Below are 17,060 nucleotides of genomic sequence, written 5' to 3' on the forward strand. Positions count from 1 at the left end.
CATCCGGGCCACGCAACAACGCTGGCCAAAGGCCAAGTGCGTTGTCTATACCGGCGATCACGACGTGACCAAGGATGCCATCCTGGCCAGAGTGAAGGCAAGCTGTTCAGCCCCCCTTCTATATTCCTCCCTGCTGACAGCCTCCCTCAGAACCGCTTCAACATCCACCTCCACCCGCCCACCATCAACTTCTTCTACCTCTCAACTCGTCACTGGGTCCTAGCCTCGACCTGGCCGCGTTTCACCCTCGCCGGCCAGTCTCTCGGCTCGCTCATCATGGCCTGGGACGCCTTCTCCCTCCTCGTCCCCGACGTCTTCGTCGACACGATGGGCTACGCCTTTGCCCTCGGCCTCTCCAAGCTCCTCTTCCCGGACGTGCCCACAGGCGCCTACGTGCACTACCCTACCATCTCAACCGACATGCTCGACTCCCTCGACCCCACGTCGGCCGTCGGCTCGCAGGGCGTCAACGCCGGGCAGGGCGTGGGCCCGCGGGGCGCCATCAAGAAGCTCTACTGGCGGCTGTTCGCTAAGGCCTACTCCCGCGTGGGCGCCTCGGCAGACGTGGTCATGACCAACTCGACCTGGACGCAGAGCCACATCCAGAAGCTGTGGGGCCCGCTGCGGCAGAACAAGACCCCCACCGCGGTAGTCTACCCGCCTGTGGCGGTCCGCGAGCTGGAGCACGAGGTCGAGGTGTCCCCCGCGAGCGAGGGAAGGCGGGAGAAGGTGCTGCTCTACATCGCGCAGTTCCGCCCGGAGAAGAACCACGCCCTGATCCTGCAGTCGTTTGCCGAGTTTGTGAAGCGGGGCAGCGAGGCCGCCAAGGGCGCGAGGCTGGTGCTGGTGGGCAGCGTCAGGGATGACCATGACTCTAAGAGGGTGTATCAGCTGCGGCTGCTGGTCAACGAGCTGCATATCCGGGATCGGGTCGAGTTCCACCTGGATGCGTCGTGGCCTGAGATTCTGGAATGGCTGCGCCGCGCGTCGGTTGGCGTGAATGGCATGTGGAACGAGCATTTTGGTATTGGCGTGGTCGAGTACCAGGCGGCGGGGCTGATCTCGGTAGTGCATGATAGTGGTGGGCCGAAGCTGGATATTGTGGTCGATGTGGAGGGGGAACCGACAGGTATTTACGGCCCTTTCTTTTTCTGGTTTGCTGAAGCGCGGAGATGCTGACTTGGTATTTTCAAAGGTTTCCATGCAACTTCCTCAACGGAGTTTGCTGAAGGTTATGAAAAAGCGCTGAGCCTGCCAAATCCTTACGCTGTCCGTCGACGGGCGAGGCAATCGGCTAAGCGTTTCACCGAGGAGGAATTTGCTAGGCGATGGACAGAGCAGATGGAGAAGCTGGTGCTGGCGAAGGGTGGGAAAAGGGTGTGATGTGGCGCGCTGTTTTCTTTCTTCTCTCTGTCCTGGTCGTCTCCTTGAATAGATACATGGATACCCCTTTTCTTATGCATCGGTTGCAGATGGCAGGTGTTTTGGATCTGTATGCTCTAGGGTTCGTACTTCTTGCAAATGAAGGCCATTGATGGCATGCACAACATAATAATACATTAGGGAAATCCCCGCTGGGCGTATTCATCATTGCTACAAGATCGCAGGCGAGATTTATAGGTCACCTCAACCATCCACCCGACTCAGCACTGCTACCCCCTCGACGTGCCCCGTCTGCGGGAAGAAATCAAACCCCCTAATACTCTCAATCTCGTATCTCACCCTCTTCTTGTCCCCTTCCCCAGCATTCTCGCTCGACCCAGCCTCACCACTACCACCGCCACCACCATCACCACCACCACCACCACTAGCACCCTCCACCTCTCCCCTCACCAGCACTCCCACGTCCCTCGCCTGCGTGTGCACGTTGCAGCTTACGTACACCACCCGCCTCGGCGCGAAGCGGAGCAGCTGGCTCAGGAAGCTCGCGTCGCAGCCCTTGCGCGGCGGGTCCAGGACCACGACCGTCTCATCCGGGTCGTACGCGCTGACGCTCTTGAAGAGCTCCGGGGCGTCGGCCGCGATGAAGCGGCACTGGTCCTCGCTCAGGCCGTTGAGGGCCGCGTTGCGCCGCGCGTACGCGATCGACTTGTCGGCGATGTCGATGCCGATGCTACCGCCGCCTCCGCCCGACGACGAGAAAACGGAGGACTGGGTGATCGTGAAGAGCCCCGAGCCCGAGTAGGCGTCTATGAGGTTGCGGATGGGTTTGGCGGTGGGGTTGGTGGGTGAGGTGGGTGGGAGGATGTGCGAGCGGATGTAGGCGGTGAAGGGGGGGAGGATGGAGTTGTTGTTTTGGAAGAAGAAGCCCGCTGGGTTGGTGAAGACGAACGAGTCGACGTATTCGGTGCTGGTGGCGTTGGAATCGGTTATGCACGTCTTGAAGTCGACGTGCGTGTCCGTCTCGACACGGATGGCGTCAGGAGGGATACCCTCTGGTACGGGGACAACCTCGGAAGGCGAGGATTTGGTGACGCGCTTGGTGCTTTCGCGGAGCAGGATGGTCGCACCCTTGGTGTACTTGCCGTACTCTACTGCTAGGCGGGCGCGCTCGTCGGTAAGGCCCTTGCGCACGGTGTCGGTGGCGATCGGGCAGTCCTCGATGTCCAATACTTGGCGAGACGTCTTCGGGGTGAAGCCGAACGGCGGCATCTTCTCATGCGTCTTCTTAGGCCCGCGTCGGGGGTTGTTGGGCGGCCCGTCAAAGTGAGGCGTGAGCTTCGTGCGGTAGTTGTACTGCAGAGGGCTGCCGATGGTGTCGAGCACCTCTGGGACGAGCTCAGGTGGCAGCTGTGAGAAGTTCTGGTATGCCTTGACGACGATGTTCTTCTTGATCTTGAGCTGCTCTTGGTAGTCTAGCATCTGGAATTGGCACCCGGAGCACTTGGCAAAGTAGGGGCATTTGATCCGGCTGTCGTCACGAATCGCGGAAGGCTTCACGACCGAGATGAAGTCGGCGGCAGTATAGCCTTCGTCAAGATTGTGACGATACACCTTGACTTTCACCCTGTCCCCGGGAACGGCGAAGGGCACCACATATATGTGGTCTGACCCCTTTTGCTTTGCCAATCCATCACCTGACGACGACAGTTCGATAACGTCAACCTCAATCTCACTGCCCACCTCGGGCAAAGTCGCCGTCTCACCCCCAGCAGCACTATCAGAGGCTGCATCCGAAATCTTCTGAGAGGCTAGGAGAGCCTGCACATCGGCCAGGAGCACCTCCTCATGCGACCCCTCCTGGGGCGCCTTCTGCTTTCTCCTGTGCTTGGCGGGCTTGCGATGAGAACCGTGGAACGGTCGTTTCCCGTGTTGTTTTGGTCGGTTGGTTTGAGGGGCCTGGGGCACCTTGACAGCCTCTGCTGCGCTGGGCGCTGCAGCCATGGCCGACTGAGTTTTCATCCAGGACTTGAATGTATGGGATTGGTTGCGCAGGAGAGGAGTGAAAGCTGCAGAGGGTCTTGAGAAAATTCTGATGCCGCCGAGTCGCATGGGGGACTGAGGATCAATTTTGACTGCTGTTGCAACCAAAGATCCACCGAACTGTAAGTTCGTCTGTAGTTGCAAGGCGCCTGCGTCGGGGAACAGTGGAAATTGTTCGTTGTGCGAATTCTTTTACGCCTCTTTTCGAGCTTAACATGGCAGTTTCAGTCTCACTCAAACACACTGGCGCACAGACCAATTCAATGCTCGCGGTCCCTGGTCCACAACCTATACTCTAAACGAAGGAAAATGAAAATAATCGACACCATAATCCTCTCATAAAGCCGAAGCATTACAGAGTCTAGTCGATAATGCATACAGCGCATAGTGGCTGCTCTAGATTCTCTTGACAATGATCTCGCAGACCACACAGCACTGACCAACCTTCAACGCCTTATACAGTTCCCGCCCATACCAAGAATCCGTGACGTATCTCAGGGGGTATCATAACATTCCGTAAACCAGCCCGCCCAATGCTCTGAATGCACCCCTTACACCCATCACCTCTAACCCAGCAGCACCTGGTCATACTGCTCCGGCTCCAGATGCTGACACAGCGCCGCCTGCAGCGCCGCCCTGCTCTTGGCGATGGCCGGCAGCACGCCCTCGATCTGGCCCAGATTACTCCTCATGCTCTCCATATGGCTGCCAATCTGTTGCGATAGCGCGAGCAGCTCTTCCTCCTGGAGGTCCTACACCGAACGCGCGGTTAGCAGCACGGCCAAACACCAAAAGATAAAAGAGAGAACGAGAAAAACTCACTTTAAACACCCCACCAACACCCCCTTCCACTTTCCCCTTCTTAACAAACTCCAACCCCCTTTCGTCCCCTCCCTTCTCCTCCTCCCCATCAGCACCAACCCCACCCCCCACCCCGCCAGCCAGGAGGTGGCCCCTCTTCCCGCGTTCCCTCCACTCCCTCCTCTCAGCCTTCGCATTCCCCTCCAGCCTCTTGAGGAGCTTATACTCCCTCTCCAGCTCCCTCTCCTCCCTCTCCCTCTCCCCCTTCAGCAGCGCCACCGAATGCAGCAGCGGATCCAGCGCCCTCTCCAGCCGCCCGATCGCGTCCACCGTCTTTTCAAAGTCCAGCTCCGTCTCGTGGCCCCCCTCCCCCGCTCTCTTCTTGGATTTGGCAGAGGACGGGCCGGCGGTCGGGGGCGGGAAGGGCATGCCCTTGGCGAGCTTGGAGTGCAGGCGCGCGGAGAAGGTGCGGAGGATGGTCTGGGCCTGGTCGTGGCGGGCGTCGCTGCGGTCGCTGAGGCGGAGGAGGACCGGGCGGGAGGCGTCGGTGACAAGGGCCGAGACCGCGGCGATGGCTTCGGGCGAGAGCGGGGTCCATTTGGAGGTGATTGTGGCGCGGGGGATCTGACGGGTGCGCGAGCTGAGGTGGCGGTATTTAATTTGGGGTTCAGGGGTCGGTTCTTGGGTTTGTTCTGTTTCTCTTTCCCCTCTTTGAGCGGTTTCGGCGGCGGAGGAGTGACGACGGGGTTTGGGGTTGGATTTGGATTTGGGTACTGTCTGCGGCTGGGTATCTTTCTCGGATGGGCTGTCGTTGTTGGGGCTGAGGGAGGACCTTCCGCGCCCTGTCTTCGTTCCCTGGTTGCTCGATTGTGAGGCTCCCGCTTGGTTTTGCGCTTTGGAAATGGATACTTCTGCTAGCGACGAGCGGCCACGCTTCGGCTTCTTGGATGGGCCGGGCCGTTCTTTCTCAGCGCTAGCATCCGCTGGCGCCGCTTCGCTCGCAGCCCACCATGGCTTCTCATCTGCAGATCGACGCTCTCTTCTACTTCGACGTGTGGAGTTTTCTAGAGCTTGGCCTTCTGCTTCTGCCAGTTCAGGACGTGCGAATTTCGATGCTGCTTTGGCCTTTGCCGAGTCCGCTTGTGCCTTGCTACGGGCCTCCTTCATGGGAGCTTCCCTCTGATTGTCGTCGGCAGGAGGACGCCCTCTCCTGTTACGATGGGCCGTTGTCTCTATTGCAACCTCTTCCTCGGCTTGTGTGTCTTGATGGAAGGTATTGGCCGAAGGTTTGTTCCGTTTGGATCTACTGCCCCCCTCGCCATCCTCTTCCCAATTCTCCGCCGCACCTCCCTTATCTTCCCGCATCCTCTTGCGTGGTCGTGCTTCGGTAGTCTCTTCCTCGTCCGCCTGGGTATCACGGGCCTTAGGCGGCCGGCCCCTCTTCCTCGTCGCCAGGGCAGAGGGCTTTCCAGCGTGGTTATTATGTGCAGGCGGCGCTTCCTCTTGCAGTCCTACACCATTCCTCTTTGGCTGCCCTCGTTTCTTTGGAGCCGAATCAGCTTCTGACGATTTCTTGCCGGTTGGTTCCTGCGCTGATGCATCTTTCGATGAGCCCGACACGCTTTCCGCGGCCTTGGACGCGCTCGGGGAACGACCACGTCGCCGTTTTTGAATCGGTCTGCCAGGTGCCTAATACTTTGTCAATACGATTTCCTTGAATGATTGTTTGAGACTGACCATTGGTGCAGCTTTACTCATGTGCAGCCAAAGGATGGCTCGGAATTGATGCTATCGCGATGAGGTTGAGCCACACGCGACCACTTTCAATGCTATGATGAATACGCCCCACTGTGGCTGAGGTTAACAACGGCGACGGGAGTCGCGTCCCCTCGAACAAAACGCGGAATTTGAGACTGGGGTTGTCCGAGCCCTGGGACAATGGCCCACTTAACGAAGATTCGGTGCCAGCTGTTGCCCAGGGACACGGGCTGTAAGTCCACAGTGTTTAACCGGAACAGGCTACGCGACGCTTTACCAGGCCCCTGTCAACGCCATAGCATCGTAGCAGAAGCTACGCTAGCCGTCGCGGTAATCAAAGGAATACATAAGTAAAAAGAAAAAAGTAGTCCGCGTTCGCAAACTTCGGTCGCGGTCTCCATCCTTCCCTCTTACTCGCACGCTGGCCTTTGCGACAGGAGTCTGCTATCGCCCCCTGCGCTCCTTACACCTTTACTCTACCAACCCACGCCGCAGTTGTCGATTATTTCTAGGCAGCCTCGGACCCCTCATCTTTACATCATCCTAATTCGCCGAATTGTCCGGTTGTCACGTTTCTCTGTCTCTTCTCATCACAACTCGGAAGCTGCCATAAGCAAACCACCAGCAGCCCGTACCGCCTATCCATAATCGTGTAATAATGCGTTTCTCCACAACCGCCCTGCTGGCGCTGCCGCTACTTGCGGCGGCCGCCGAGAGCCCGTTCGAGCAGTACAAGGCCAAGTTCCAAAACTTCCTCAGCAGCTTCGGCGGGTCGGGGCCCGTCGCCGACAAGGCGGGTGCGCCCGCGACGCCCAGCGCCGGCACCGCCAAGGGGAAGAAGGTGGTAGAGGCGAAGCCGATCCAGACGCTCACGCTCGATAGCTGGAAGGACACGCTGTACGCCCCCGTCAAGGCCGAGGCGACGCAGCCCGAGGAGTGGATGGTGTTGGTGAGCGGGCGGAACAAGTCATGCTATGGTTCGTGACCGGCCCAGCTCAACTCTGCTTCTGCAACTACTCGCCCGTTTTTTTTTTTTTTTTTTTCCCATTCACTAACGAGTATTTACCGCCAATAGGCCACTGTCTCAAGGTCGAGAAGGCGTTTAATGAGTCGGCGACCAGGTTCGCCGTGCTGCCGCAATCGCCGCACCTCGGATACATCAACTGTGACGACGAGCCGGTGCTGTGCAACAGCTGGATGGTGGCAGCGGGCAACCTGTACTTCTTTGAGATGCTTCCGGCCCCGGCGCCCGTCGACATCTACTACAAGCGCCTGAATCTCACGACGACCACGGCGCAGGACATTGTCGACGCGTACACGGGCAAGGGCGAAGACGCAAAGTTCCACAAGTACGAGAGCTACTTCCACCCGTTTGACGGCGTCGTGGCCAAGTACGGTCTCTCGGTCCCCTTCGGATACGTGCTTTGGGCCCTGAATGCTATCCCCTCGTGGGGCATGATGTTGCTGGTTTCTTTCATCAGCAGGTCGATGATGTGAGTTTTGATCATCCATCGAACACGTGATGCGTGTGACTTTTGTGCTGACGTCTGCCTGTTAGGAACCGCCGCATGGGTGGCATGGACCGGCCGGGCAATGCCGCGGGCGCCGCGCCGCGCGCTGCTCCCCCGGGAGACGGCCGCTCTTAGATTGAGTTGCTCAGTGAGGTGTGTGTTATGTAGGAATTTTCCCATGCTAGTATCATAATTACTGGGGGGGGGGGGGTTCTCGGCCGGGTCTCGTTTCTTGTTTGCTGGGATTCAGCGGGTAAACCTGGTGGGCTGGAAGACGGGGGGATTTGATCGATATTTTGTGCACTGTTGCCGTCTCGGGGCTAGGTATGAGTACATGCGCGTGGTTCATGGACATAGCGGACCAGAATCATATCAATTCTTCCCTTTGCACGCCTCCCGCAGATTTGCTAGGCCCTCAAGCACCTGTTCTCGCAGCTGGCCGTTAGCCAGGCGGCCGTAGCGCAGGTCGCTCATTGCGCCCACCGTCTGCCGGACAGAAGCCAGAAGAGCGGCTTCCTCTTCCTCCATCAGTTGCAGCTCGCTCTCGAGTTCACTGATGGCGCCTTCCATGTCAGGCAGGATGGAGGCGACGCTGTGCTTTGGATTCCGTGGCGCGTTCCCAAGCTGCGGGAGGGGTTAGCTTAAGAGGGGTCGTCTTCTTCGCAATGCGGAGCTCACCATTCGTTCGATTTCAAGCTCATCGTCCTGTTCCTGGGCATCCGCTTCCCGTCGTGATCTGATCAAGGCCCGGCGCATCGCCTTGCCATGCTTGGCCTCTTCGTCGATCTGCTCGGCCACCAAGTCTACAAGTGCATTCCTCTGGCTCTGCAGATCGCGGTAGAGACTGCGAATCTGGGGCGATGATTGCAGCGACCGCGGAAACAGGCCAACAAACTCCTGCAGCGAGATGATGGCAGGCAGCTGTGCGGGGACCAGCAGGTAGTTGCTCAGTATCTTTTGCTCGGTTGGCGCCATTTTGCGAGATCTAGTTTAGCCCGAGAAAAGTTGCATAAAACGGAGAGCAGCAATAAGGCCGTGGGCCGACTAGTGCTGCATTACATGGAATACACCGGTTGCTAATTGGCGGGCTTTTACATCTGGATGGGAAGCGCCAGAGCAGTTGAGGACGCGAAAAGCACGGGAACGGCCACCAGCATGTGGGAGAGGTGGCGCCGTTCTTGGGGGTTGCCCTCGCGTGTTCCCGTGATCTGTGCTCTGTCTGCTCCTTGGTCCAGACTTATTCTGGTCATCAACCCATCAACAGCATTCTTTGACGCGGCCCATTCTCATCGGGAATTGACAAAGGGCTCGTGCCGGGCATCCTTGCGATACATCTAATGAGTCTACGCAAGGTTTGAAATTTCAACAACACATTTCGGCCCGGCGCTTCTCACGGCTCCCTCTCAAACGACGGCCTGGTGGCTTCCCCGTTCGTGCGTCGGAAGGCAACAGAGACTGTCGGGCAACTCAAATTAGCATCAAAAGCCGCATTCCCGCCCCGTCCTTTCACCTTAATCCATCTGTTGCGGCAACCCTCCCAAAAAGAAAAAGAGGACAACCCGGTCTGCACTATGGCTCCCCCAAAGCAGCCGCAGCCGCAGCCGCCCTTCCAAAAGGACGAGCGTGTGCTCTGCTTCCACATGGAGATGCTGTACGAGGCCAAGATCTTGGACGTCATGCCCGGCGAGAACGGCGAGGGGTGGCAGTATAAGATCCACTACAAGGGCTGGAAGAGCAGCTGGGACGACTGGGTGCCGCAGGACCGCGTGCGCAAGTTCACCGACGAGAACAAGGACTTGGCCTCGCAGCTGCTCGCCCAGTTCAAGATGCTCCAGTCCGGCAAGGCGGCCAAGCAGCCCAAGAAGGGCGCCCGCGCAAACGGCTCCGACATGAGTTCAGCCCGCGGCAGTGAGGAGCGCACCGCGGGAACCACGACGGCAAGCGGACGCGGTCCCCGTAGGGCGAGAGACTTTGACCTTGAGCATGTAAGTTTGGTGGCGGTTTCTGTTTAGCTTTGTTTTCCTAGTGTTAGCGCGTTTTGGCTTTTGGGCTTCGGCCAAATACCGCGAGTGGGCTTCTGGATGGCGAGTGCGTCCTGGCGGTTGCTCCTTGGATCCCCCCGCGCTTTGTCGGAAGGTATCTTCCTCGACCAAGCATCTTAGGAGTCTTGCATTTCTACTGCGATCTCGTGCCGGGGAGCGGGCGGCTTCGGGTTGTCCCGCTTAGACAAGCATCTCAGCGAGGGCATTCGTTTTGGTGTGAACCGTTGAGCACGGTTCTAGGCTGGTTGGAATGTCGGCCACGCTTGACTTCCTACGCTGCTTGAATACCGCCTCCTGAGAGCTTCCAGAGCCTAGCAGCCGCGAGCGTTTTGCAGGCAATGGTCTCCTTGCTTTACAGCACGCCAGCCCGAACGCATGAGCTTGCCAGCAGTACGACCAAGTTACCTTGCCTTTCTGCCAGGTCGCCTCTGCGGAACCTGGACCCTCCCGAATTCACCTCGCCGACCAGAACAGGAGGGAATACCTCCGCCACGCACAAACCCCTTTTCCCCTCCAGCACTCTCGACTTTCTTCATTTCCCTCCCCTTCGACACTAAAACATCGACCCGCCAAAACTCGAAAATCACACCTATCACGGAACATCACATTCCCGGGCATCGTAGTTCACATATTTTGCTCGTTTTCGAGTATTCTATTGGATATTCATCACGACATCTCGAGCTTCATCCATGATGGCCCGAGCGAAGACGGCAATCGCTCGTGCTACCCGCGCCCATGCTCGGAAAGCAGCTCAGAAAGCGGCGATATCTCGCCAGGATGAGCCATGGGAAGTCAAGGAAGAGCGCTGGGCTGAGGCTCAGGAGAAAGTTGACCCTTTGTTGCAAAAACCGACCGAGGCTACCTCAACCTACCTTGACAAACAAGATCGACCAATCTTCGATGACCGCTTTCTATTTTTCCCACAGCGAGTGTGCATCGGCGAGAACCACCCCAAGCTCTCGCATGCCCTAAAAACTAGTACCTGGACGTCCGGGCTCCAGGAATATTACGAAGAAATCGCCCCGCTCGTCAACACGCCCCTTGCGGGCGTCTCCTTAGAGCCAGCATTTACCGACAGACAGAACGAACCAGAACTAAGGCCAGCTGTCTTGGCGTCTGGCAAGCAGGAGCGTGACAGTGTATGTTTGCTTAAGTGAGGAGTTAGCGGGCAGCGGCTACCTGTGTGCCCTGAGGGAACAGGATCGCAATGCCTAAGTAGGCAGCTGGATGAGTAGCACAGCCCAACAAGACGTTGACTCCCACCGCTCCGCCAGTCGCTCGCGATCTAGGAGCCCAAGCGGGCTGGGCCCGAATGCTTGCTATTTTTGCTATCTTTCGCACCTTTCTCAGGTCGATTCACTTTGGAGGGGCTAACGAAGCGACATAGGAAGACAATTTCCACAATCGGCCTTCCATCAAACTACCCTTACCCGATCATCTCAAAGCGATGCTTGTCGACGACTGGGAGAACGTGACAAAGTTGCAGCAGCTTGTCCCTCTCCCGCACGCCCACCCTGTAGACGAGATTCTCAACGACTATCTCGCGTACGAGCGACCCAATCGTCAGGAGGGCAGCGCGTCAATGGATATTTTGGAGGAGACCGTTGCTGGACTCCGCGAGTATTTCGACAAGGCGCTCGGCCGGATTCTCCTCTACCGGTAAGTCTTTCCACTCTACGTTCACCGCGCCTTTGGCTAACGAAGAACGATGACAGCTTTGAGCGTGCCCAGTATCACGAGATGCACCAACTGTGGAACTCAGACGAGAGCAAGCAGAAGAGCGCCTGTGATACGTATGGCGCGGAACACCTGGCCCGTCTCCTTGGTACGAACCGATTCCCATTCCTGTCGCCGCGAAACAAACACTAACCACGCGGCAGTGTCACTCCCGGAGTTGGTGGCGCAAACAAACATGGACCAGCAGTCCGTGAACCGCCTCCGCGAGGAGCTCATGAAATTCACCAACTGGTTCAGCCGCCAGGTGACAAAGTACTTTGTGAGCGAGTACGAGACGCCCGCGGCAGACTACCACGAGAAAGCTAGGAGTGCCTAGAACAGCGGGCTTAATAGCGGGGCGGTAAAGCATGAGAGCTCGGGGATAGAGCAAGAGGTCTCCGGTCAGGTGGGGAGGAAGCTGTCCTTGATCAGATGGAGACAGAAGACGTCCCGGTGAAGCGGAGGACGTTTGACCTCGGCTCATTTCTCAGTTCTGAAGATCCGCTCACTGATTATCTCTGGGGTTCCTTACTGCAAGGCTTCCTGTCTACATTCGGCTTGCGGGTTGGGACGTGGGAGTGTTCTCGAACCCTGGCTGACGCAACTAGCCGATCGTGGCGGGTTTGTGCATTTTTGCGGGGGCACTCACGGCCGCTACTCCTGCTCTCCATCTTGGGGAGGGTAGTTGGCGCTTCGCCTGTGAACAGCCAGCGGATAAGGGATAGAAGAGGAGAGGGCTGCTGCGCGAACTGGAATGTGCTCTTGGTGTCTCGTCTGGCCGCTGAGACGGACAGCACCGGCAGCGACGGATGGACGAAGGTCCTATGTATATTTTTTTCTTCATGGTCATCACGGGAAAGGGCAAAATCGGAGACTTTCGGGTAGCGTATATTCAAGTTTGTTAGCCCGACAATGTCGATGGTGATGGTGTGTCTTGGCTGGTTTCGACGACTGCACTCGGCCAACTTTAGAGTCCGCAGAATCCTCTATTGCCAGTTTGTCATACAGTAAAATATACATAGATACAACATCCCCATCTTCTCCCCCCTGCCATACCAACAGTCGATCCCATATCTCCCGGGCCTTTCCCCCCGCGCCATCACGCCTATAACCTAACCTCCTCACCCCCCATCCCCACCCCAGTCCCAGTCCCAGTCCCAGCCCCCCTCCCGTCCGCCTTCGACACAACAGCCTGACCCACCCCGCGCCCCTCCCCCATCCGCGCAACAGCCCGCTCGATGTAGAAGCCCGGCGCCGGCGTCCGCTCCGCCTTGACCTCGGCCTTGGTCAGCGCCCGCTCCACCTCCTCGACGCGCACCAGCTCCTTCACCTTCATGATCATGCCCGCGCACTGCGCGCTGACCGGGTGGAAGACGACCTGCGAGCGGCGGTGCAGGCCCAGGGCGGCGAGCACGCCGCGGGTGCGCTTGGGCATGCCGATTGCCGAGCGGTGGAGGGTGATGCGGAAGAAGGACATTTTTCTGTTTTTTTATTACTTTTTTTCTCCTTTATTGTTGTTCTTGGGTGGTTCGGCTTGAAGGTGGTGGTGGTGGTGGTGATTGCTTGTAGGTGAATGGGCCCGAGGGAATGGTCTTCGTTGGCCCGTTCAATCTCGCTGCCTTTGTATGCCCTCACTCGCTCGATATCGTCCTCCTCGTCGTTGTCGTCGTCGTCGTCGTCGTAGCTGCAGGTTGCTTTTGCCGTGTGCACTCGCACGCAACTCGTTCCTTCAAACAGAATGCCGTCGCATCAGCACAATTCCAATTCCCCTAAGCCCGCACCAGGTAGCCATTAGAAACTCACCCCCGGAGCGAATTGAGGATTACGCAGTTGACAGTATCGGCGGCAGCTTCTACAGTATCGTTTCCTTCAGCTTGACGAGACTTGTTAATCACTTGACCAGTCCGGCAGCCCGGCATCAGATGGCACAATGGTCAGTGCAACAAAATAATTCTGCCGCAGCAGACCGCCATGCTGGCGACCCGTGAACGCGACTTCGATATGGGTGGGTCCGTCGGGCGTGTGCGACCCTTGTTCAGCCCCGCTGCCCCTCCATCTCGGTGGTTTTATCGGGATTCGGAGGGTTGGACACAAACCCGGCCTTCATCTGAGGGAGGGGAAGATTTCAGGTTCCGGGTACATACTGCGGCCAAACCGCCCTCCCCACCAGGCGTACTCCGGTCTCTCCCAGGGACGTGGAAGTCTCGAGTACGCTGACACCATAGGGTGACAGTGCAGTCAGTCCGTCCCGCCGGGTGCCCTGACCGCCCATCAGACAGATTACGCTGCATAGAGACAATCCAAGTTTAGTCGGCCGATTAAATCTCTTATTTATGTAACTAATTTTGTTGTCCTACAGCTTGCCCGCACGCTCTACTGCGCCCTGTAAGGAAAGGTCGTGACAAAGTCCCATTCGGAGTTCCTGATCCCTGTAGAAGGCTGTCTGTTTCCTGGACTAAAATAATGCCTCGTCTAAAAATCCCCTTACATCTGCACTTCCACGCGGCCCTCGGCCCCCGGCGGGCCGGACTGCTGCAGGCTCGGCAGCAGATACGTAATGTCATCCCACGGGTGACGGTACAGACCGGTACGCAGGCGCTTCTGGTCCAGGAAGTGGGCAATGAGACCAATGCTGCGGCCGAGCACAAACAGGCCGTTGAGCACACCCATGCTGAGGTAATCCTCGGCCTCCTCTGTACTGAAGGCGCCGCAATTCCGCATCAGATCCACGAAGCACACGGCAATGCAGCCGTCCACGTTCAGGATAAGGTTGTCCTTCTTGGACGTTGTGACCGTCTCGACCGCCAGCGCGTAGTCGAGCATCTTGTGGCTGGGGAACTTGGCCGTGACATACTCCTTAACCAGCTCCACACGGAGATCTGGGTTGTTCCGCGACTTGACGCGGTGGCCGATACCGGGGATAAGCTTATTCTGCTTACGCATCGTGTCGACGAACTCACGCGGGCTGAGGCCCTTGTCGAACGCCTTGGTGAACTCCTCGGCAGCGCCGTCCAGCGCACCGCCGAACCGAGAGCCAATCGTGAGGAGACCGCTCACAAGTGCCGAGATGAGATCCTTACCGGCACGGGTCGTAATGATAGTGTTCATGGCGCCAGACACGGCCGGACCATGGTCAGCAGTAAGCATCAGAACCATCTCGAGGAACTTGGACGCATAGTCGGGGAGACGGCGGCGGAACCACAGCAGAGACATGACACCGCCAATGCCAATGTCCTCCCTGAACACGTCCGAGATGGGCATACCAGCATAGAGAAGTTCCTGGCCACGGTCATCGGAAATGGTCGAGATGAACGCAGCCGGCTTGCGGATAAGGCCAAGCTCCTGGGCCCACGAGTAGTCGATGGGAATCTTGGGCACGACGGGCTCGGGCTGCGGCTTAATGGTGCCGTCTGCCACGAGCTTCTCGTACAGGGATTTGAGCAGCCCAGGCATGTCCTCGAACGTGTCAGGGACGTAGAAGCCAGCTTCCCGCATGCTCTGGTTCTTCATGGCAGCAGTCTCGAGCTGCGAGTTGGCGAACGCACCAGCGTGGCCGAACTGGACCTCCGTCTTGAACATGCTGGCGCAAGTACCAATGGCCCACGCCACAATCGGCTTGGTAATGATGCCCTGCTTGACCGCGTCGATCACCTTATACTCCTCGACGCCACCAACCTCACCAAGCAGCAAGAGGATCTTGCATGCCGGGTCGGCCTGGTAGCGCAGGAGGTGGTCGATGAAGGTAGTGCCGGGGTAACGGTCACCGCCAATCGCAACACCCTCATAGACGCCGTCTGTCGTCTGCGAGATGATGTTGTTCAACTCGTTGGACATACCACCCGACTTGGACACGTAGCCAACGGAGCCCTTGCGGTAGAGCTTGGAGGCGACAATGTTATCCATCATGCCACCAGTATTGCCAATCTTGAAGCAACCGGGCTTGATGCCACCGACAGTGGCAGGGCCGATGATTGTGACACCCTTCTTCTTTGCGACGTGTGCGATCTCACGAGCGCGCTGTGGGAGGCCAACTGTCAGCACCTCGGTTTTTACCGCCGCGAGCAACAAGAATAACTTACACGCTCAGGAACGCCCTCGGCAATGATGGCAATCGTCTTGATTTGCGGATACTCCATCAACTCCATAGTCGAGCTGTAGACGCTGCGGGACGAGGCAAAGTTGACAACCACGTCAACATCCGGGTGCTTGGCCATCGCCTTCGAGACCTCCTGGTACACGGGGAGCAGCGTCTCGCTGGTCCCCCAGTACATCTTGCTGACGAATTGGCCGCCGAATGTGTAGATGATGCCCGCGACAGACGGCGTCGTCCGCTTGCAGATGAAGTCGAAGTCGAGCATGCCCTGCACGGCGCGGGGCTGCAGACCGTAGACGAAGCATCTTGTCTTGTCGTTGAAGAGAGCATGGGCGGGGAGCGGGCTCAGCGGCCGGCTTGGGGCAGCAAAGCGGCGGATGTTGTCGTTAGCAGAGAGCCCGCCGGTCGGGTTGGCGCCGTTGGCGCTGGAGGGTGCCGCAGGAGCCATGGTGAACTGTGTGACCGACTCGAAGCTCGCTGACAATCGTCTTTGTGGAAGCAAAAGAGAATCCGAGCGGACGCGGGAGGGAGTAAGAGAGTGAGTGGGAGCGAGGGAGCGAGGGAGAGTGATGGTTTCTCGGAAAGGCGAGGGCAGGCGGGCTGCAATTTTGGGGGGGGAGGTTTTTGTCGGTCCCTGTCGTTTTTGTCGGGAAGCACCACACTCGGGGTAGGCGCAAGAGAGCTCCGCAGCTTTTGATTTTTAGTGAAGCTGCTCCTGTCGAGGAACGGGGAATCACAACCCCCCCTCTGCTGGAATCGCCTAAGAAACGTTGCGACTCGCTAATTGGACAGATACTGGTCAACCAATCCAACAAACGGGAAGCAAATTCCCCAACTCTTTTTAACCCTGGTCCGATCGCCTAACGGACTTCCACCAGACGAGCCAGGCGCGACTTTTTTTTTTGCTGACAGGAGGTGGGGCAGTCGTCGCACTTGGCGGTCCAAGTACCAGTACCTCGGTGATCCTCAGCCACTCTGTCGTCCGATACCCCTCCGAGACGCCAACGGAAATTTTGAGAGCCAGCTATCCCCCGGCACGCTTGGCCGTGGCCCTTGAACAGCGGTGAAGGAGATAAACGCACAGAACATAGATCTGACGCGCAGCGCAGTCTATGTAAGTCATAGTGCTAAGAAAGGGTGGCTTGTCGAGGCCCGTGGGCAACGCGGGGCAAACGGTATTCTAAGATCGGGGATCTCGGGCGTCGCGGGGCCCCAGACTGACTTGGAGACGCATGGCCGCCAGGTCGACCCAAGCCAGCTCGGTCTTGGAACACCTGCGTCGGCGAGCAGCACTTGCATGCTGTGATAGGAGAATCGAGGCTCAGCTCGGGGAATTATTGCGGCCTGCAATCTTGTTCTCGTCACAGTTGCCCCGCATGAGGTGTACCACACTAAGCACAAGTGATGCTTGGGCCGGACGATCCCCAACACCGTCCGCCTCGTTCAACCACGTTGCGCTAGGAGACAATGGTTTCGGCCAAGCCGTGTCGTGGAGGAACGACAGTCGACATATTGATGCCAGATCGAAAGGAAAGGAAGACTCCATCAGGCATCGCCAAACTCGCGGTTCCACCGTCGTCGCAGTCAGGTATCTTTGCGGCCAGGATGCAGCAGCGGGGTGCCGTGGCTGGCCAGGGAGAAGAGATGCGTTCCCAGGCTGCAGCTAGTGGGGTCCCTTGGGTTCCAGCAAGGTACCGGTACTTCAGGTTCCTGACC

The 17,060-nt window shown here is 58.0% G+C and overlaps 8 protein-coding genes across 8 annotated transcripts; 3 read left to right on the forward strand and 5 right to left on the reverse strand.

Annotated features, from left to right (window-relative positions):
• Positions 1-74: 74 nt before the first annotated feature.
• ALG11 (asparagine-linked glycosylation protein) lies at positions 75-1,383 on the forward strand (the record flags this gene model as incomplete). Its single annotated transcript, XM_071058541.1, has 3 exons — positions 75-91; positions 141-1,129; positions 1,196-1,383. 3 exons carry the CDS (start codon positions 75-77, stop codon positions 1,381-1,383), a joined length of 1,194 nt encoding a protein of 397 aa, XP_070914642.1.
• Positions 1,384-1,626: 243 nt separating this feature from the next.
• TRM2 (tRNA(m5U54)methyltransferase) lies at positions 1,627-3,384 on the reverse strand (the record flags this gene model as incomplete). The annotated part of the gene is made up of 2 exons (XM_071058542.1): positions 1,627-1,736; positions 1,815-3,384. The coding sequence occupies 2 exons, from the start codon at positions 3,382-3,384 to the stop codon at positions 1,627-1,629; spliced, it is 1,680 nt and encodes a 559-aa protein (XP_070914643.1).
• A 605-nt stretch (positions 3,385-3,989) lies between these two features.
• MFIFM68171_03122 (uncharacterized protein) lies at positions 3,990-5,982 on the reverse strand (the record flags this gene model as incomplete). Its single annotated transcript, XM_071058543.1, has 3 exons — positions 3,990-4,175; positions 4,246-5,913; positions 5,962-5,982. 3 exons carry the CDS (start codon positions 5,980-5,982, stop codon positions 3,990-3,992), a joined length of 1,875 nt encoding a protein of 624 aa, XP_070914644.1.
• Positions 5,983-6,640: 658 nt separating this feature from the next.
• MFIFM68171_03123 (Peptidyl-tRNA hydrolase) lies at positions 6,641-7,628 on the forward strand (the record flags this gene model as incomplete). Its single annotated transcript, XM_071058544.1, has 3 exons — positions 6,641-6,959; positions 7,058-7,475; positions 7,541-7,628. The coding sequence occupies 3 exons, from the start codon at positions 6,641-6,643 to the stop codon at positions 7,626-7,628; spliced, it is 825 nt and encodes a 274-aa protein (XP_070914645.1).
• Positions 7,629-7,865: 237 nt separating this feature from the next.
• MFIFM68171_03124 (Cnl2/NKP2 family protein-domain-containing protein) lies at positions 7,866-8,468 on the reverse strand (the record flags this gene model as incomplete). Its single annotated transcript, XM_071058545.1, has 2 exons — positions 7,866-8,117; positions 8,172-8,468. 2 exons carry the CDS (start codon positions 8,466-8,468, stop codon positions 7,866-7,868), a joined length of 549 nt encoding a protein of 182 aa, XP_070914646.1.
• Positions 8,469-9,064: 596 nt separating this feature from the next.
• EAF3 (Esa1p-associated factor) lies at positions 9,065-11,588 on the forward strand (the record flags this gene model as incomplete). Its single annotated transcript, XM_071058546.1, has 4 exons — positions 9,065-9,478; positions 10,923-11,194; positions 11,251-11,360; positions 11,416-11,588. The coding sequence occupies 4 exons, from the start codon at positions 9,065-9,067 to the stop codon at positions 11,586-11,588; spliced, it is 969 nt and encodes a 322-aa protein (XP_070914647.1).
• Positions 11,589-12,356: 768 nt separating this feature from the next.
• Positions 12,357-12,728, reverse strand: MRPL33 (mitochondrial 54S ribosomal protein uL30m; the record flags this gene model as incomplete). The annotated part of the gene is made up of 1 exon (XM_071058547.1): positions 12,357-12,728. One exon carries the CDS (start codon positions 12,726-12,728, stop codon positions 12,357-12,359), a length of 372 nt encoding a protein of 123 aa, XP_070914648.1.
• Positions 12,729-13,735: 1,007 nt separating this feature from the next.
• On the reverse strand, positions 13,736-15,792 carry acl1 (ATP citrate lyase subunit 1; the record flags this gene model as incomplete). The annotated part of the gene is made up of 2 exons (XM_071058548.1): positions 13,736-15,268; positions 15,331-15,792. 2 exons carry the CDS (start codon positions 15,790-15,792, stop codon positions 13,736-13,738), a joined length of 1,995 nt encoding a protein of 664 aa, XP_070914649.1.
• Positions 15,793-17,060: the final 1,268 nt, after the last annotated feature.

Source organism: Madurella fahalii (assembly GCF_045866475.1).
Source record: "Madurella fahalii IFM 68171 DNA, scaffold_2, whole genome shotgun sequence".
Taxonomy (NCBI): Eukaryota; Fungi; Ascomycota; class Sordariomycetes; order Sordariales; genus Madurella; species Madurella fahalii.